Source organism: Neolamprologus multifasciatus, chromosome 17 (genome assembly GCF_963576455.1).
Source record: "Neolamprologus multifasciatus chromosome 17, fNeoMul1.2, whole genome shotgun sequence".
Taxonomy (NCBI): domain Eukaryota; kingdom Metazoa; phylum Chordata; class Actinopteri; order Cichliformes; family Cichlidae; genus Neolamprologus; species Neolamprologus multifasciatus.
Window position 1 is genome coordinate 23,403,640 of NC_140455.1, and position 21,728 is coordinate 23,425,367.

The following is a 21,728-nucleotide window of genomic DNA, read 5'->3' on the forward strand; positions in this document are numbered from 1 at the left end:
TCTCAAGGGACCAGTTCTCTAATTCATTCAGGCAGAGCCTGCAAGAAGAACAAGTGTGTGTTCTGGGAGTGTGCATGTGCATATGTAGAGTAAGATTTAAGTGTTTCTGTATTCCTAGCTCCAGGATCTGAGTCATGCCCAAGTTCTCCCCACAGTGATGCAAACTCTATCACAGATCCTCCTTTCTATTCCACCTACACACAAAAAAAGCTTCAACACGCACTTCTGCTCACCGGAGAAGATGACGTCAGAATGTTTGGAGTGCGTCTGCCCACGCACGTCTTTTCCTAAGTGTGAATGATTCACTTTTAAAGGTTTATGGGGATTTTTTTTTTTAAAGAAAAGAGATTATTCAATATATGTCACTATTTCAATGTTTACTTAAAAGTGAAATGACAGCTACAGTTGACCTTTTTCAGTAGTAATTTATAATACAAAGTTTCTTTTTGCTTTATACATTTATTTATATATAAGGTACCCCCTTAGCCTCCACAATAGTGGTTGCTAGTCTTCCTGGGGCCCTCAAGTATAATCTAATAAAGTAGATGGAAAAATGTCCACATGATTTGGCTCTTACATCCACAGTAATATTTTACAGTTATAAAAATATGAGCATGCAAATATCAAGAACATTGAGGCACAATACACAAGAATCAAAAACAGGCCACAACCTTGCCCTCTTATGATATTTACAATAATGAAAAACTGTGTAAATAGGCTTTTAAGTGTTTTTTTAAATTAGGAATTGCATACAGCAGTTTTTCAAAAATTTGCTTTTGGCTCGAGGAATTACTAAATTGCAGTTTGTTAAAAATAATTGTGTATTTCATCTGGATACTGCAGCTGAGCAGAGAAAAAATGTGGTGTGTTTAACAGTATTGCTTTCTTTATAAATAAAAGTAAGCCATAGTATAATTTGGCTTGTACTAGAAGCCAAAAATGTTTTTTTTAAAGTTTTTTAATTATGCATTTGATCCATCTTAACACTAATCTGGCTGCCTTATTCTGGACTAACTGAAGTCTGTTAATAATAATAATAATAATAATAATAATAATAATAATAATAATAATAATAATAATAATAATACATTTTATTTGAGGGCGCCTTTCAGAAACCCAAGGTCACCTTACAAAAAACACAATTAATAAAAGGAACAATAGTCATAAAATACATAAAATAAGTTAAAATTACAAAACAGAGCGTGACAACAGATAAAATCAGCATTAAAGCGAATAAGCCAGTCTAAACAGGTGTGTTTTGAGCTGTGTCTTAAATACGGAAAGGGTGTCAATATTTCTTAGTGCAAGAGGAAGAGAGTTCCAGAGCCGGGGAGCAGAGCGACTGAAAGCTCTGCTCCCCATAGTGATAAGGTGTGAGGACGGAACGGTAAGATGAGTAGCAGATGATGATCTGAGAGGGCGGGAAACAGTGGTGATATGGAGCAGGTCACACAGATATGAAGGAGCAGATTTATGGATACATTTGAACGTGAGAAGTAAGATTTTAAAGTTTATCCTGGCTTCTATGGGCAACCAGTGAAGCTGCTGCTGAAGAAATGGGGTAATATGAGCACTTAACGGAGTACGGGTTATGATCTGAGCTGCAGAATTTTGAAGAAGTTGGAGTTTATGAAGGGACCTTTTAGGGAGACCAAATAGGAGGGAATTACAGTAATCAATATGGGATGTAATAAGACTATGGACAAGGATGGCAGCAGCATGGGGAGTAAGGAAGGGGCGTAGTCGGTTAATATTACGTAAGTGGATGTAAGCAGACCGGGTTATGTAATTAATGTGAGACTGAAATGAGAGAGTATTATCAAGTATGACACCCAAACTCTTAACCTGAGGGGAGGGAAGGGTGGGAGAATTTTCAATGTTAATGGAAAAGCTGTGGGATTTGGTTAGGATAGATGGTGTGCCAACAAGTAAAACTTCAGTTTTATTACTGTTGAGTTTGAGGAAATTGGAGGAGAACCAGGATCTAATCTCAATAAGACAGTCTGAGAGGGAGGTAGGTGGGAGGGATGAATTGGGTTTAGAAGAAAGGTAGAGCTGCGTGTCATCGGCATAACAGTGAAAGTTTATATTATATTTTCGGAATATATAACCAAGAGGAAGCATATAAATAATGAATAAAAGAGGCCCCAATACTGAACCCTGGGCACACCAGCAGAAACAGGATAGAGAGTTGAAGAATGGGATTTAAGTTGGATAAACTGAGTGCGGTCTGAGAGATAGGAGATGAACCAGGCAAGGGGGTGTGACTAATACCAATGGAAGCTAACCGGTTCAGGAGAATATTGTGAGAAATGGTATCAAACGCCGCACTAAGATCAAGAAGGATGAGGATGGATAGGAGACCAGAATCAGCTGCCATCAGAAGGTCATTGGTAATTCTTGACAGAGCAGTTTCTGTGCTATGATTGGGGCGGAAACCAGATTGAAATTGTTCGTAGAGATTATGGTCATTGAGATGTAAATGAAGCTGGGCGGCGACAACTTTTTCAAGAATTTTTGAAATAAAGGGGAGATTTGATATAGGGCGAAGATTATCAAAGTTATTGGGGTCTGCACCAGGATTTTTGAGAATTGGGATAACAGAAGGTTAAGGTCTGTCTTATTAGCTGCTGACCAGATGATTGAAGTGATGTAAAAAGAGCATTTCCTAGCCAGCTAGCTATTTCCTGTCCCATTTTCTTACAGAGTCTATGTGCTGAGACCATGAAAGGTGGCACCACCAAGTAGTTTGATCTGGGTGACCTGTTCTTATATTGATCCAGCTATGGAAAGATTCAGTAGTGGACTGTTGACCAAACGTTGTCTACTTCCAATTAACTAAGATTTCGATTTAGATACATTTAGAATCATGTTATTTTTGCTTATCCAGTCAAACATGCTCAGCAAATCTTGTTGTAATACGCTGGTCTTTTCGGAGTTAGCTGAATAAAACATTGTGGAATCATCGGCATACATTACAAGAAGAGATTTACCCGAGATAAATGGCAGATTGTTCGTGAAAACCGAATAGAGAAGTGGACCGTGGCAGCTGCCTTGGACTAAACCACAGTTCACATCGCAGCCATCTGAGACATAACAGTTATAATAAACCTTTTTGCCTCCTTTCAGATAAATTACTTTTCATTCAGAACAGAGCAACTGGTGAAAATCCATAACATTTCAGTTTATCAATCAAAAAGTAATTGGAATTATTTTCGATTCTTTCCACTGTAATGGAAATAAGCTGCATGCCAAACATCGATTAAATACATGTCATATAGGAAGAAAACTTAGCAAACGTGGCTGCAACTTTGAGCAGTTTACTGTCTATGTTATCAAAACCTGAGGATGTATCATCAGGAAGTGATATTAATAATCGCTCCACCATCTCAACATTCACTGCCTCAAACTTAAATTGGCATTGCTCAATATTCATAATAGCATCCTGTATAAGACAGAGTCATAGGGTATGCAGTTTGCATGCCATATTGTCATTAATATACAGAGCTACTCCCCCTCCAAATCTGTTTCTGTCTTTCCTATACAACTTATAACCATTCATTTGAAATTCATTATTGTCAAAGGCAGAGTCTAAATGTGTGTGAAATGGCCAGCACACTTATACAGTTTGTTGACAGAAATCACTAAATTTCCTGAGCCTTATATTTAAGGCTACAAATATTTACATGAGCTACTGAAAAATCTTTACCGGAAAATTCGGGAATAAGCATATAGTCGGCCATTTACAAACTGATGAATCATAACAGCTAGAAATGACAAAATCACCGAAAGTCTCATTTTTAAATTCAGCGTTCTGGGACCTCGGTTTAACATTTAATTTAACATTTTCAGGACGGCAATATCACCTCTGTCTCTGGCCGCGGTAAAAGTTCTTTTCTGTTGTTCCTGATGGATGAAAAATCTTCACTAATGTAAAGACTGGTACCTTTCAGCTTTCTGGCAGATAAAAGGATTAATTGTCTATCTTTAAATCTTTGTAATCTGATCACAATCTGTTTGGCTCGTCCATTCTCTCCTTGCATGGGCCGGTTCAATTTGAATGCTGTCACTGTCCAGGCCCAGCTTCTTCTTCAGCAAGTGTTGGACTTTATTTTTTTACTTTGCTGTTGATGAATCTGATCTTTGTAAAACTCCCATTGCTGTTCCAGCATAGCATTTAGCATGCTAACACTGACATAGCTGTCATCCTCTACCAGTAGCACTTTAGCAGCCTTCAGGGGTATATTTGTAAGGTTGCTTTGCTTCCCCTACCAGTGAAGATCTCCGTTTCAATTCCAAATTGTGACACCAAAATGTCCAATCTTAAAACACTAATTAAAATGTAAAAAAACAAACAAAACCCAAACACTAAATAAAATCGTGATTTCATATGACGGACAAATCTGCCACTCGACGAACAGTTCCTGTAGATACATCTGATTTGTCCAAAATTTATTTTATTCATTTAAGATGCGTGCAATGCAAGATTTTTAGGACTGATATGGTATGTGGAGAAACACTGAAAATGAATACCTTACAATCGCCAACTAAAAGCAGCAGCTTAGCAACACCAAATATTTTATTCTACAACTGGGTCTTTCATGGTTGAGTAATTACGTCCCTTCTCTAGACTCCTTTTAATAATTCTGCAGGCAGCCTGAAAGAGTGCTGCTGTGGTGTTCTCCCCCTTTTCACTAATAAGTGTATCTTTAGCTTACATCAAACAGTCAACACTGGAGATTTTATCACTGCCAAGGAGCGAGCTATTTTGTAGGGCGCTGGAAGAATTTAACCTAAAAGCTCTTGGTCTAAGGTGGCAAAAGCTAACAGTAATATACATGTGGCCTCACCATACAGTGATAAAGAGCTAATCAAACATTTTTATTTCTTGACAAGTTTAGGGACGCACCAACTTGTGTTTTTTTAAACCCTTTAAGGTCCACACCAAGAAAAAAGCAATGGAAAAAAATTTTGTTTGCATTTCTTATTGGCTTGGGTGAGTAATAACCACAATCAATATTTTCTTTTCAATAGATCCTGTAGTTTTTAAAATATTGATCTCTACCAAATGGTTGAGATGTCACTTAATGGTAAACCTATGAAATGCAAATACAAGTACAGTAGATAATACAGTTGAAAAAAAAAGGGACAAATTATAATTAAATTAATAACAAAAACTATCCAGGGCATTGGATACAGTTTATTTCTAGTAGCATGCCAGTGACCATTGCTGGTTTTCATTCCATTAAAGGAAAGTATTATATCAAACATCAAAATACATATTTTTTTAATCTGCAAAGGTGAAAAATGTGAAACAGCACAAAATACTGACATTCAGGCCACTTCTGATTGAATGCTACTGTGCAAAGCCATTTTTGTTTTTTAAAAAATAAAATAAAAACAGTGCAAATCTAGCACATCTGCTTGTGGTTTTGGTCGTTGGGGTCTTAGGGTGTAGCATTTATTCTGTGGTCTTGGAGAGCTGAATCATGGTTGTCCAACTCTAGATGCTGGCTTGTTAACTTGGTTCAGACACAGCCAGGCAGAAACCTTTTGAGAGCCATCGGTTTCGGGTCCAGTAGGGCACAGTCCCTCTTGTAGACCAGGTATTCAAGTCAAGGATGTATCCCAACAGTGGAATATGCCATCTCCTTAACTTGTAACTTATAACTTGTCTTATACAAGTGTAATAGCATATCAGAAAGTTTAATTCCTCCCATATGCTAATTATATACAGGGATGAGTGATGGGCATGGAATGGTGATCTTTGCATTGGACTCTTTGCTCCACATTTCTTGTCAAACTATTTTATTGCAATCAGACCTTCATCAGAGCCTGTAATAACAGGCTCCATGGCCCTTCTTCATCAGGTCTTTGTCTGCCATCAGGGGAGCTCCACCGGTGCAGTTTGGTCATACAGTACCTGCACCTGACACTCAAGGAGGTGTGCAAGTTCTGGACCAAGCTGAAACTTGTGAAGAGCTGAGGTTCTTTTATGGGATTGCATAGTGTTTTTTACCACTTCGGCCCCTAGAGGTAGCTTCTGTTCCTTTTCACTGAGGGGAGCATTGAAGAATGTAGACCCACCTTGATAAAGCAGCAAGTCGTGGATGACGCCAGATGAACTTGCTTGGCAGAACAATTTAAAGCCCCACTCATGTGGTTTGTTGCCAATATACTGGTGGAGAGTGCCAACCCTTGTGGCTTCATATGAAACCATGACCTCAAACACACTGTGGTTGAAGATGGATGGTATCATGAGTATCACGCCACAGGACCATGTGATTTTTAGCCATATAATTGTTTAGCGTCCATATAGTGCTTGTTAAACATGAAATTATTTTTCTGTCAAGTGACATACATCTGTTTAGTAAGTCCTCTAACACCATCATATATCAAAAAATATCATCCTACCTTAGTTTCATCAAAAACACTCAAAATATGTTGGATGGTTTTCTGTTTCTGACTTCCTGGTTGGGAAAGGGATAAGAAGAGCCAACCGTTTACATTCACAGTGCTTTCTGGTAGATTTTTTGGGATTACAGATGTAAACCAATTGGTAGAAAAGACTCAATAAGGTAGGTCAATTTCAGTGAAAGCCTCAGTTAGATATAGGGCCTGAAAATGTGCTCTACCAACTGGTTGAGCAGACCGCTAAAGGGTTAAACTTTATTTTTTCATTTGGCCAAATCCAGAGTCCAATTTTTTAAAACTCTGGCCAGCTGATTACAAATTCCAATTCTATAACTGAGCATACACACTTTTTTCACCAATTCATTTTACACAATTACAGAAAATGACATGGCTTTTACATTTTCTCCATTTCTACACAGCAAATTCAAAAGTGTTAAATGTTTTGGTGTTAGTAGTCTTAGAGTTAATTTTACTCTAAGTAGAGTCACATTCTTTTAATGTAACTCTGAGGTGTAAAATAATAGTAGTTAAAATCGAGTGTTAAAAATGAGTGTTTCTATTTCAAATCTGGAGGTGTTGCAATGGAAACATTAACTCTTGACCTCTTAACTCTGAACTCCTACAGGGGCTATGACACCAATAGAGTAAATTCACAGACTCCGCCCCCAGCACGGCTCCAATCGAAGCTGAAGTGAAGCCGTTTCAGAACATTTTGCTCTACATATTTGAGTTGTTTGCCATGCTTGGTAAGTCATGTTTTCAAAGATTGTTTCAATTATTGTTATTAGCTTTTACTTCTGTGGCTCTTTGGAGTTGAGACAAAGCTGTGTGGAAGGCATTAGCCATGTTGCTCGGTGATAGCATAATATTCTGTTTTAGCTAGCTGAAAGGTATTGTTTGCGGGCAAATACCACAGCCTTGAAAAAAAGCTTGCATGTGAATTTTCAGTCAAATTTCTTGGTCAAATACACTTAAAACAATGTCTAGAATGTGAAATGTTGATATAATGGTGCTACTTGAAGCCTGAAAACGATCTCCCATAAAAAACGAGCAAACAGCAGTACCAGATGTCCCGAGTCCCGACTGAGTTCTACGTTAGCACTTAGATTCCTCCAGAGTTTTGTGCACACGGTTTAGGTAAAAATGAAAAAGGTTGAGGTTTTACATTTAGTTCAGTATTACCTGTTGCCTGTGTCCTTGTCTTTGGGAAAATACTTTACACAAGTAATGGCTCAAAGGATTCCTTTTTTTTTTTTACTGTGCTGCAATTGATTTGTGCCATTAATTAGTGTCAGCTAATTTTGTTTTCAATCTCCACATAGGATATGCTTGTGAAGATGGAATATGGGGGAGAGCAGAAGTGCGTTGAAGTTCCACAAAGTGATGAATGAAGGACATGCATATTGTATTTTGTATTTATTGAAATAAGTGATGAGAATGCTGTTATTTGCATTTACCAGCTCACCTATGTCAGACCTTTTGATAAACGAAATTCTAATGAAAGTGAGAACATGTACACTGTTACATCTTTCAGAAAATGTTTTGAAATTGTGGTGCACAGTTCAGAATAAATGTTTTTCAAAAACCATTGCGTCTTTTTAGTAAATGTTTATTTCCAAAAGAAATTTCTAGAAGTTCAGAACAGTAAAATTCCCGTTTTTTAGAATTAATTAGAAGATAACTCTTACGTAGTTAAACTAAAATACTCTTTGAGAGTTAATATATAAACTCTTAACACCAAGTGTTAAATTATCAACTCCAGAGAGATTTGGTGTTTAACACTAAATCAGAGTTAACATACCAACTCTCCAAAAAGAGTTAAATTAACACTCTCTGGTGTGGACCCATATAGACACTTTAAAAGTGTTGAAATCAAATCTGACAGTGTTAATTTGGACATGCTGGATTTGCTGTGTACACTTGGGTAGAAGGTCTTCTGCTGCCCTTAATAAAATTAACTGAGAGGGTTTTTTTTTTTCCATAAATCCAAACAAAAATGACCTGCAGTATATTCCACTATTCATTTCTAAGACTTTGGAACCATCCATCCATCCATCCATCTTCATCCGCTTTATCCGGGGCCGGGTCGCGGGGGCAGCAGCCTAAGCAAAGAGGCCCAGACCTCCCTCTCCCCAGCCACCTCCTCCAGCTCATCCGGGGGAACACCAAGGCGTTCCCAGGCCAGCCAAGAGATATAATCTCTCCAGCGTGTCCTGGGTCTGCCCCGGGGCCTCCTCCCGGTGGGACATGCCTGGAACACCTCACCCAGGAGGCGCCCAGGGGGCATCCTTGTCAGATGCCCAAACCACCTCAGCTGGCTCCTTTCGATGTGGAGCAGCAGCGGCTCTACTCTGAGCCCCTCCCGGATGGCCAAACTTCTCACCCTATCTCTAAGGGAGAGGCCAGCCACCCTTCGGAGGAAGCTCATTTCTGCCGCTTGTATCCGCGATTCGGTCACTACCCACAGCTCGTGGCCATAGGTGAGGGTAGGGACGTAGATCGACCGGTAAATTGAGAGATTCGCTTTTACACTCAGCTCCCTCTTCACCACGACGGATTACTGCAGCTGCAGCCCCAATCCGTCTGTCGATCTCCGGCTCCCTTCTCCCATCACTCGCGAACAAGACCCCGAGATACTTGAACTCCTCCACTTGGGGCAGGACCTCATCCCCGACCCGGAGTGGGCACTCCACCCTTTTCCAGCTGAGAACCATGGCCTCAGATTTGGAGGTGCTGATCCTCATTCCCGCTGCTTCACACTCGGCTGCGAACCGCTCCAGTGCGAGCTGGAGGCCCTCACCCGATGAAGCCAACAGAACCACATCATTTGCAAAGATCAGAGATGAGATCCTGAGGCCACCAAAGCGAAAGCTGTCCATAAAAATTATGAACAGAACCGGTGACAAAGGGCAGCCCTGGCGGAGCCCATCACCCACCGGGAACGAGTCCGACTTATTGCCGGCAATGTGAACCAAGCTCTTGCAACGGTTGTATAGGGATCGAATGGCCCGTAGCAATGGGCCAGACACCCCATACTCCCGCAACACCTCCCACAGGACACCCCGAGGGACACGGTCGAATGCCTTCTCCAAGTCCACAAAACACCAGACGCTCGCCCTCGGGCACCCTCCCCGGCTCCAGGGCAGGGCCCCGGTAACCCTATCCCAGGCAGGGTAAACTGTTCCCTCGGTGTTTTTTTCATAAGGGTCTTCTGAATCGCTCTTTGTCTGGTCCCTCACCCAGGACCAATTTGCCATGGGAGACCCTACCAGGGGGCAAAAGCCCCCAGACAACATAGCCCCTGGGATCCCTGGGACACACAAACCCCTCCACCACGATAAGGTTGCGATTCACGGAGGAGGAACCAATTAAGTCTAATTTATTGCCAAAAGTATGATATAGTATAGAATATTTATCTTTTTAATGAACAAAAGCCAAATTATGTCTGGGGTGAGTGAGGCCAGTATAAGCAAGTAAGTAACCAGCGCTGTGTAGCAAGTCAAAAAGTTCATTTTGACTTTTAAAATTATAGCTAATCAGCCAACCAAAAAGGAACTTAACATGCAAGCAGCTGCTGTTTCCTTGTTCATCTGATCTACTGTTCCTGGAGTTCCATGACTTTAGAGCACACTGGCACCACACTGCGGTGTTCATTAGAAAGATAATTACATCTGCAGGAGATCCTTCTGCACCGTCTTGTCACCTTGGTGTATCTGAGCAGAACCTCTAGCCTCACCTTACTTCCTCTCTTTCCCCTGCCAAGCCACTAGACCAGAATCTAGTGCTTGGCATTCGCCCGAGCAGTGATGATTCATCCAGAGGGCTAGAACTGTCTACTTAATCACACCCTAACCTTTCAAGGGTATTGATCAACTCTCTGAACTCTGCTATTAGAAACAGTGTAAGGTGCATCGCGCATGTGCCAAGGAGTTTAAAGGGGAAAAGAAGAGGAGAGGGGAAAAAGGCTTTGGAGGTAAATTGCGCAGAAAAATGAGGAGGGCTTAGTTTTTCTGAAGACTGGAAAATACTAAGGACATCAATAAAGTAACGGCCACATTTTGCAGCATTATATAACTGTACATGCATATTGATGCTGTATATAATGTAGGTATTATAATATGTTCTGAAGTTGGTCAACTTAAGGAAGGCTTTTACTGCTGGTAGATGCCTGTGTTGCCCACGCTTGCCTGTCTTCGCAGTCTCCTCCTCTCTTCCTGCCATGCATCATCTGCAGATCTACCCTGCAGGCAGCATGAACTGGGGCACAAACAATAACAGTAATCATGGAAAATCATGTGCTGCACTGGCGGTGGAGACCAGCTGACTGGCTGACTGCTGGAGCCAAGAGGGCCTCCCGTACATGCAAGAGAGACAGGGTGGGGGCGGACGTAGGGGAAGTCGTGAGCAGGAATAAAAATTGAAAGTAAAGGAGAGAAAGGTTCTCCCGCATCCACTCTCAAGCTTAGTCATCTTCATTTCAGCACTGCTCTTTTCACACAGCTTCTCCGTCTCCCACCCTAATGCCTGACTCCTAACGCCTTCCCTCTTTATTCAACATTCACCCCCACGAAGTTCCACAGAGTGGTACGATCCATGATTACAAACAGTCATTTAGGAAAAATGGGTAAAGTTTTAATAGGAATGGTCTTGTGGTGACACACTATGTCATCCATGGATATAATTATATAGTACACAATATGACATTATGATATAATTCAGTATATAACATAATAAACACTAAGAAACACCAGAGATGTATGTAACCTTTAGATAAATACACAATAGCCTGAAATTACTGTCTGAAATCAAAGCATATTTTCACGCTCAGTCATTAATTTATACAAGGGATACAAGCAACACACTACATATTCTCCTGAAACCAGTATGTTAGCCATGAATGAGCAAGCCACCGATCAATAGACACCTACCCATACAATAATTTAGCCAAGTCCTAGCTTTCATTTCAGATCAGCTGGTATCTAATTACTGTTTTGTTGGCCAGAAGCAGAATCAACATCTGTTATCAGTTTGGAGAGTCCAAACAATGAGATTTAAACAGCCGCGGTGTCTGATATAAAAAATTAAAATGTAATGTTTACACAATAAAAACATTGGCACCAAAATATATGAGAACCAAATGTAGCAAATATCGTTTTTATTGATGACTAGTGAACTGAATGAACTCAGCTTAGAGACTGTTTAGTATAAGAGTTGCTATTTTTGAGCCTAGAAAACAAACTCATGCCTAAAGACGCATAAATGGGGTACTGCTGTTTTAGCAGTACTTCATTTATCTCACTGCAAGCTATCCCTTAGCAATGGCAATAGTAAGGCAGGTCTCCCATTGCCAACACTACAAGAGGCTGGTGAAGGACCCATTGGTGTTACATTAAAGCTCACTGGGGTGAGGAGCATTTTAAAACATGCAGGGTTACTATTGAAGAAACTTTTCTAACATTAACCACGTACATTTCAGTGTCTGAATTCAACCAGAGAGTGAAGTGCAAAAGTTTAAAAAATAAAAAAGAGAGAGACAAGCACATAACACAGATTTCCAAAAATGACATGAACCACAGTCTGTGACTTCTACAACATCCAGCCTCCCAACATGAGCTCTGTAGGCCCGTAAACCATGACCGTAATCTCTCCATGGCCAATAATACTGCTAATGGTCCGTCAAGGCGCCTATGCCAAAGGACACTTCATGTGTAATGGTGAGACGCAGGTGGCTTGTAACAAAATGGCTTTATTTAATGGCACGGGATTAGAATGCACTGATCCTTAAGATATAGTCTCATCCTATATTCCATTGGCATTAAAAAATATTGCATGTCTCTTCATATTTATGTTTTAAAACAGCATCACGTCATGTGATTTCTTTCACTTCCCTACATCTTAAAATCAGCAGGTTAGTTTATTATTTATTTTATTACCTTTGACTGTGAAGGAAATTTATTTACAATACTGCTTAGCTTTAAACATGATTTTTTTCTGTTTTCAGAATATCTCCGCGAATAGACATCTGTATAACTACAACCCAGATCTGTATTTGCAGAAATCTAGAGCCTGGTGCCATTGAGGAGGATTAGCAGGATTGGAAGCTGCTAGGAGAGCATTAGCAGCAGCAGCAGCAGCAACAGCAGACTTCATGAGACCATGTTTGGCAAAAGTAAATAAACAGCATGGGAAGAAGGCTTCCGCAGCCCCTCAGGGTCCTTCCAGTACAGTAACGCACAGCTGAGCGCTCCAGAGAAAGTTGCCTGTCTGCCAGTTTCCCTGCATGTGTCACAATACAGGCACTGTTGGGGGATGGAGAAGGCTCACATGTGGATGGTGTTACAGGCTTTGAGTTGTCTGAACACTTTTCTTTTAAACTGTTTATTCAGTATTGGTGTAGAATATTTCTGTTTTCAAGAGGCTCCAGATTCAACACAGAGCAATGCAAAATGTGGACCTATATGAGGCTTTTCACATGACAGCAGTGCTCCCCATTTACCACAGAGGCTTATAGTTAGAGGCAAGAACAAAGTGCTTACTGCAAGCGGAGTGACACATCAACAGCAGGAAAGTAGCTGAGGTTAAACCCATTCCTTTATCTGTTGAAAATGATCTCTCATGCTTTAAAAGCATTCATACTTTAATTGTATCATGCAGAGATCAATGAGGATATGATATGAAATGTTTGTGTTTGCTCCAAACACTGTCACTTATTCAATAAATCGGCAAATGGACCGCTTCCTGTGGACCTTCAGTACAGTAAGTAAGGATGTTCTGAAACAACTATTAGACTGTTATTCAATTCACATATTTCTCTTGGAGAACACAGTGTATTTAATATTAGAGCCCAACTTTTGTGTGATATTAGCTATTTGATGATATAATGGTTTCAGCAAACAAAACAAAAAACTTTTTTTTTTAAATCCATTCCCATATTATCATATTAACCAGCTTTGAGCAAGTATTTGGCAACAGTGGAAAGGAAAAGCTCGCTTTTAACAGGAAGAAACATCTGGCAGGACCAGGCTCATGGAGGGGCAATCATCTGCTGCGACCGGTTGGGGGTAATAGGAGGAAGACAGAATAATTTATTCAGCATTCCACATTCACCTTCTTGAATGTTACCAGTACACCATGTGGGCACCTGTAGTGCACTTCAAGTAACTGTATTTGCCAATTAGAATGCATTTATTCACCAAAGCAAGTGTAAGTATGGAAGCATGTGAGGAATTGGAACATATTCACAACGAGAATCAACAGTCAGTTCAGTGGTTATTATACGAGAATGACTTACAAGGTTTCTTTGGACTTATTGCAATGTTAAAAGTTCTCTTTTGTAATTAGAGCTTTGCAGTAGTTGATTAGACAGAATATTTTTCTTAGATTTTTCTTGTTTAGAACTGAAAAATAACATTTTTTTAAGCATTTGCCTAAATAAGACACTTAGGGCAGAGGCCTCTTTGCAGAAAAAGCATGTCACGCAGCACTGAGTGCATGACAAACAAATAATGGTTGTCTCTGTTATTTCACTGTGATATAACAAAACAGGCTGATGAAATCTAGAATGGACAGACAAGGGACAGTCGGCAGTAGGGGTGGGGAGGCATATCAGGGAAGGGCCAGGGGTACTGCCGAATTTTTATGCATGTAAGCGGGGATGTGTTGTTGGAAGCGTCAGGGATGGCAAATGTCACTCCGATGAGTCGAAAGTGTCATGACGAGCAGCGAAGCCGTGACCTCGGATGGAGAGAGAGAGTTGAAAAACAGAGGAGAAGAGGGAGATGCAAGGCAAAGTGCAACACAACAATAAAAAAAAAAGGCGGCCACAGCAGAAACAGAGAGAGAAGGAACAAAGGGAAAGAAGAACAAGAGGAAGCAAGTTTGTGGTGGGCCAAAATCTAATCCTGCCAGCGCTCTGGGCTTCAGGAACAGAGAAGTGATATCAGTAAAGACACATTCACAGCCTGCCTATTGCTTAAATGAGGCCACTTTTGCCCCCCCACCAAAAAAACCTTTTTCTCTTCTCATTCATCATCTCCTTAGCAATCACACACACAAAATGGAGAAAGTCCTGGAAGCTATCTATTGCCCTCTTTTAAGAATCCCACTACATGGTTATCTGAGCATTGTTCTGCACTACCGGCCCCCAAAATGACATCTTTATTAGGGAAGTCCCATTATAAAAGAAGTGTCAGATGCAGTAAAGTCATTTCGGTCTAATCGAGAGCAAAGACATCCTTAATAAAGGTGATCGCTGCTTCTTTGAAATAATCTCATTTTTATTGCTCAAAAAGCCAGAAGCTGCAAGCACAACTCTTATCAGCTGCATATTAAACAGGAGCACAACAGGGCACCTCTTTCCTTCACCAAATGCTTCTGTATAATTGCCAAGGTCTATCAAACCTCTTCGTGAACCACTGCAGTAATGCTGATATCAGGCAGCCCAAAAAGACCCCATCAACATAATTAATAGAATTGTTTGTGCCAGGACATTGCTAGGAAGATCCCAGTGATATTTGAATTAATCCCGATGCCAGGAAGAGCACCAGAACCGTGTGTCAGCTCTGTCATTACACAGTGACAACCCATACATCATTGTAGCACTTTACTGCCGGCGGACATCAGCAAAACTGTCTGATAATTGAAATGTTATTTCACTTTGGCAACCTTGGATGCTTTTTCTGGAGAAAAAAAAAATTGTGAGTATGTTTGGATGGAGAAGAAATATACGACTGCCTAAAGACATGCATTCAAATATGGGACGAGAGGTAGGTTTGTTGCCTTTTGTTGTTATTCTATTCAGTGTGTGTAGGCTGTCCTAGAAGCTAAAAAAAAAAAACAATAACCCAAAAACATCTATGAACAGAATTTGCTAGTGCCTAACTTTTGCTTTTTTTGTCTGTCTGGTTCTCTCAACTGTGTATTTTGTTCACTGTGTAACTTCTGAGGTGGAATAAAGCCCTGAGGCTAAAACATGAGCTGGAAGACCACATAACCCCAACTTCAAACCTGCATTCTGAGATGAATTCAAGATCAAATATAGCAAAGGCTGACTCTGGTAAAAACAAGGTTTTTACCCACTTGGGACACATGGTCCAGAGATCTGAATCAGAAAAGGTGAAAATGGGTTAATTCAAATTATTCTGAAGGCCAAGGGGCAAGAAGTAAAAAATTAAAAAAAAAAAAAAATCTGGCACCTCCTGTGAACAAAGTCCTCTTTACCGACAAACCCTCAGAGTCTCTTAGAGACAGAGTGGGAAAGGCATGTGACTAGAATTACTGACACAGTTTTAGCTAATCTCCACTTACTGCAGGAACCATTACATAAGGGCTTCTATGTATGCATTGCTCAAAGATCCTCACAAATGTGTTTTGATGATTTGTTTTCAAACAAGACAGGTTGCCATTGTCATATAACCCACACAGGCGAATGCACTGAATGTTCGGTTATGCCTGAAATTTTAAATTATCTCAAACATGCTGATGCAATCAAAGACATTTAGGTTGGGTAAACTCAGCACTGCAGATATCCGTAACCAGTGAGTATAAGAGCACAGTAGCACCCATTAATATGCAATTTGTTGTACACTCTCAAGTACTTACAAAATTATCTACATGTAAAAGGGCCTACTTGTAGTTACAGGAAGCAACAAATACACTAAATTCATTCTCTTAAAACTGATAAGCTCTCTGTGTTGAGTTCATTTAAAATTACAAATTTATTTGTGGTTTGTGAGAGTCATATGGTACTCCAAGACACAGTACTAGTGCCTTGTTCATTTAAGCATAATGAAGTGCTGCTCTGCAAATTAAAAGATAATTATCTCATCTGAATAATAAACAGTGCTGGGGAGGCATATATAATTTTTTTTTTTTTTTTTTTTACAATTTGTGAGGCAAATAAAAAGCAATACAGCCACACTCTACATTCATGTAAAAAACAAGTTTTCACAGTCCTGTAAAATCTAAGTATACCCTTACTGATACCATAGGAATTAAGACAGTAAGTAGCAGCCAGGTGCTGCTAATCAAATGTACTTAATTAACTGATCATCAACAAGTTTGACTACTCAAAGTCCACATCTCAACCCAATGGAAATGTTGTGGCAGGACCTCAAAAGAGCTGCCCATAAATGGATAACAACAAACTTTAATAAAGTAAAGCAACACCGTTCAGAAGAGTGGGTGAAAATCCCTCCGTAAACAATGTGAAACACTGAGAAAGCCATACAGAAAATGCCGTTATGGGAGGATTGTTAAGTTATTGCTGCTAAAGGTGATTCTACAAGCTATTGAACTATGAGGTGTACTTAATTTTTCACATGACTGTATGCAACAGGTGCCCAACATGAAAAACGATAATAGTGGTTAATTTAAAGAGAGGGTGAAGTTTGATTTATGTCGGGAATGACTGCGTATGTGCAAAATGTCTTATGAAATGACAAATGTTTGAAAGGCAGTATTGTCGTCAAGACCTGTTCCAAAACCAGTTTTAGTTGAAAAGTACTTCTTATTTGTATAATCCACTGGAAATGCATGTGTCAGCATGTTACCTCTATCAATCATGAGAGTTGGACGTTTGCACGCTTTTTTCTCTACACTGTTTACAAAGTCAGAGATAAGACATTGATTTGATGGTTAAAAAACAGCTTAGGCATACATTTAGATTAGCATCCACGCCTCTCTGTGACAATGAAGAAAACAAGAAAGAAAGAAAAAAGATGCAGGTAGGCGACTTTTGCCTTCTTGTAAAAGGGTCCGTTTTAACCCAAGTAATTGTTCATAAAACTAACCAAAGGTTTTGTATTTGACTTGCCTTACAATAATAAAGCCCAAGTCATTGGCAATCAGCCTTTTTTATTGTTTGGGAATTAGGTTGTGTTGTGAAGAGGACACTAAAACAATAAAACCAAAGAAAATTTTAGAAAGTATAAAGTTTAGATGGACAATATTTTAATAATTTTATAGCAACTTTAAGACAAAACACACATAAAATAAGTCAAAGACAAAATCCCAGTGTCGTGGAAGTCACAACACATCCTTTGTAAGCACATCATTATTCCAGCTTCCTACTTTAATTGCATGTCAATCCTTCGTTCTTGTCATATCAGCAATTTCAAAAAGTCAAGGATACAAAGATTCCACAATAATATTAAAAAACCTTTTGAAAACAAGGATTTAAGCTGCTCACCTGTGGCAGGGCAGAGCTGAGCTGCCGCTGCAGCGAGTCTCTGTCATAGATGACGTCCTGTAGATGCTGCTGGGCCAGACCGAGGCTCTCCTGAGTTTCCCTCAATGTGTCCAACAGCCGGTCCCGTTCGTCCAGCATATTAACCATAAGCTGTTCAAAATGTGAGTCCGGGTCTGAGGCGCTGCTCTGAGAGCCACGTTGGCTCAGAGCTGTGTCCTCGCTGATCGTGGGCATCACTTCACACATCATCTTTGCTCTGCTGAAGAGACGAAAAACCAGAAATTAGACAATAGGCAATTTACACTCTGAACTTTCCAATTAAGTTTTGTTTATTACATATAATACATACACAAACTGTCACCCATATTACAATACAGTTGCTGAACAACTTCAAATAAGAGGCAGCATACTCCCTTTTGGACCCACACATATCTAATAATAAAATTGTAGTTAAAAAAAAAGAAAAGAAAGAAGACATAATAACAGTGGGTTTGTGCATGGATGAGAACCAAATTCTAATTCATAGGAACGATGAGTATTTGTATAAAGCAGGGTATATAGGAAAGCAAACATGTCTGTCCATGTCTTCTGTTTTTACGCATGCCTCTGTGTAAATATCCACACACTTCTGTTTGTATGGCTGCGTGCATGTGACTGGGCCTGACACAGTTGGAGCTTGGCTCAGCATCACCCCGGCGTTTCAAAGCTGCAGACACGTCTTGGGATGCTGGGCGTTCTGCCCTAGATTTCACGCTTGTGCTGTTTAATGGGCCAGCCCAGATCAAGTTGCATAATACACCATATCTATGCTATAGTGGATATGTGAAGCAATATTCCAGCTCCCCTCAGGGTTTTTAGAAAGCTTCAGGAATCATTCTAACGGATGTCCAGGTCGGTTCATAAGCTAAAGTTATGTTTGCATCACTGCAGGTAAGTAAGAAAAGAAGAAATGAGCCACGGGAAGTCACTGTATTTTTGTAGCTCAGTGCCACACAGATTAGAAAGGCCCGTTCAACACAGACCATGAAAGAAAATTATAAGTTTGAATGATATTATTCATTGCTAACGTCTCATGACTTTCTACAATTTTAATCCTATAGAGTGGAAAGAGTCATTTTTTGCCTTGAGGTTATCAAGGTTGGAAGTCAGCTTAAAAAAATAAAGTTAGCTACAAGAGGTTAGGAAAAGGCCTATACCTTCTTACAGCAATATAACTGTTTTACATAAATATATTTTATTGTTATAAACAAGACATGTACTACTGATAATAACCTGGGTTTTGTTCAGCTACACAGTAGGTTAACATCTTACATTCAAAGTCCCTAAAACCAGCTGGGTTGCTAGGTTAGCAAACAGCTAGCTACTCATTAAACGACAACTCTACATATTTTTAAGCTAGTATTACGCTAGCAATTTTCTGCATATCAAATCTTGTCCTACTGTACTTATACCCATTATTTTTAGCACATATGTGCACTACAGGTGCCCATGGTATGATCGTATTCAACAAAATTGTGTAGAACGTCACATTTCTCACTCTTACTGGTCACCATCTTGCCTATACTGGAAAACATGCCAGTGGCAGATGTTTTTCAGGTGTTACATGGTTTTTGGTGTTTATGCATGTTAAATTCTCGTCTTAACTGTAAAAGTGTGTAGTAGGAGTAGTCAAAAGCTCAACAAGTGCAACTGTTCATAAAAAAATATAGCAACTACAATGACAATTACGGTCAAACATTATGTGGTGACAATATCGGTATCAGCTGCATTTATAAAGATATAATTAACAGGTTATCAGTCTAATTTGGCCCAGTTGTTTTTCAACCATGTCCCATAGTCTTTAAAGATGTCCTTAGCCTGTGCAATACTCAGGAAGCAACATGCAAAATACCTATAAATTAATGATAATTCTGGCTCCAGTGCTAGACCATACTTTCTCATTGTCTGGTCCTAGACTTGGTTTATTTAGTGAGAAAACAATATCCTATTGCCCAGACTTGGTCCCCTCTGGGTGGGTTACAATGCCAGGTCTGTGTTTCAGCATGTTCTGGCAGTAAGATGGGGTCTCCCATATCTTCTCCAGGCATCCGTCCAGGCTCCCACCAGTTCACTATTCAGCCACCATCCGCGGCCATTTAGACCAGAGAGCCGAAGCCTGCATGCTGCTTGGCTGGACACACTGCGCATGCCACCCATCGCTTGGGAGAGCAGGCCGGCTGGCGGACAGACTGAGGACAAACGGCGGCGCATTTTAAGTAGAAGGTAATTCATCTGACTATGACTCAATACACGTTAGTGCAAAAACAAAGCATACAATTGGCTATTAGAGTCTCAAATACTAATTTCTATTTCTAATTTCTACTTTTATTGATTCCAAGTGATTCTTCCATGGTCAAAATGTTTCAAACCTTGCTCCTAACTCTCAGGTTTACTAAAATTTTAAGTTTTTGGTGTTAATCTCCTAGGCTCGACCACATTTGTCTCGTCAAAGCAGCAACAAACAGGCACATTTTGCTGCTTGATGGCGCTTTATTTCTCCTTTAAGCTGTGTAGAAAGCAAATTGTGCTGAGGATGTTTTTTCTGCTTCACGGCACATACAATCCCCTTTTGTCCTGTTCCTGCACCTTATGCTTTGATCTCACCGTGACTGCCCCTTAAATTATTTCACTGTCTATGAAAAATCAATAGATATGGAGAGAAAATGCACTGTCTGATCTGCTTTCCCCTGCGCTCTCAGTAATAAAAAGCAACCTTTAAAAACATTGAACCATATCAATCAGTACAACACTTATCTGGATAATTATTCCATTCAAAAGCCATTAGATCAGTCTCTAGTTTTACTCAAGAAAAAGACCAAAAAGTACAGCATATTCTGTTGACAATGACTTATGGATAAAGTTTTCCCAAAATGTGTTTTTTTTTTGTGGGTAAATGCTCCTCTGCTGCTCAGTATTTGCTGCTATTGGAAGGCATGTTTGTGCAGCAAGTTATTAGTTCTCTCTCTAGTGTGAAGCAGTAGCAGTGACAGGTAAGAGTTAGTGTACTCCCCTTGAATAGATAATCACCCACAGTGGGCTGTGTGAAGAATGTCCGGACTGAGAGCTCTTACTGCCAGCTGGGATGCACATGTTGTCTAGATTGCACTCATTAGCAGTGACAGTACTATTTCCTGACAACTGAAAAGCCAATTTGACCACTATTAAAACAGCTATTTGGTCTACAGATAATTCTTAAAGCCTGACAGAAAGGCTACTGATAGTTTTTCTATGCTCATTTCCAGTGCAATGAAACATCACAGCACATTATGTTAATGTGTACCAGGAAAGCTCCCACAAATTCCTTTAGTATGTCTGGCTATGCCTTGTCATGAACACTTATATAGTCATAGTCATAATGAATATGTAAGATTTTATCTGCCAGAATGATACTTATGGAGAGAAACTGACATTTTTAGCAATTAAGTGAAAGTGTTGTAAGAACCAGATGACATTTAAGTGACTAAATTTAGTGCAGCTGGTTAAAGATGGTTAAATGTGAGGGTAAAAGTGTGCAGAAATCATTGATGGGAGGGAACAGGAACACGCTCAATTGAACTCATTGTGGACTACAGTTGAAATAAGAATACACACAGACAGACATGCAGGGATCATTTGGCTTTTCTCTACACGCCATATGCCAATCAATGAATTATTCAGGGGGGTAGGAGTGAGGTTTTCTTCTCAATCAGTGCAACAAATCTAAAGCCCCTTCTCTGCCTATTGGCATTCAAGCTCATTCCTGGCGCTAGATGGGAGGAAATTACTTAGCAAACTTGCATCTACAAGATATTGCAATGCTAAAAACGATAAAAATCATGGAAAAGTTGGGAAAAATTAAGCCTTCTTAGTTCCTTTCGGCAGGTGAGTATCCATAAAGCATTCATAATTAACAGTGTCACTACAGGAGGGGCTGTGTGTTGTACATCACACTGGTGGAGGACCATGTATCATTTCTTCAGCCTGGAGAAGGGCTGTAGTCTCAGTGTCTGCTGTTCGATTGCTTGGTCGATATGCTCACTACAACCTTATAGATCAAGCCTTCCAGGACTGATCAATAATTCCCAACAGCGGAAGCAACAGACTACCT

The 21,728-nt window shown here is 39.9% G+C and overlaps 1 protein-coding gene across 9 annotated transcripts in view; it reads right to left on the bottom strand.

Annotated features, from left to right (window-relative positions):
- The window catches only part of ppfia2 (PTPRF interacting protein alpha 2), a 186,274-nt gene that overhangs the window by 157,943 nt on the left and 6,603 nt on the right, over nt 1–21,728 (bottom strand). For 7 of the 9 annotated variants that reach the window (XR_014870345.1, XM_085138671.1, XM_085138670.1 and 4 more), the window contains exon 2: nt 17,603–17,861. Coding sequence is in view for 7 of the 9 variants with exons in the window: in XM_085138671.1 (XP_084994797.1) it covers nt 17,603–17,851 (249 nt within the window). In the remaining 2 variants the exon portion in view is untranslated. Of the gene's footprint in view, nt 1–17,602; nt 17,862–21,728 lie in introns of those variants that run through there. The other 2 variants (XM_085138666.1, XM_085138674.1) reach the window with 2 other exon arrangements.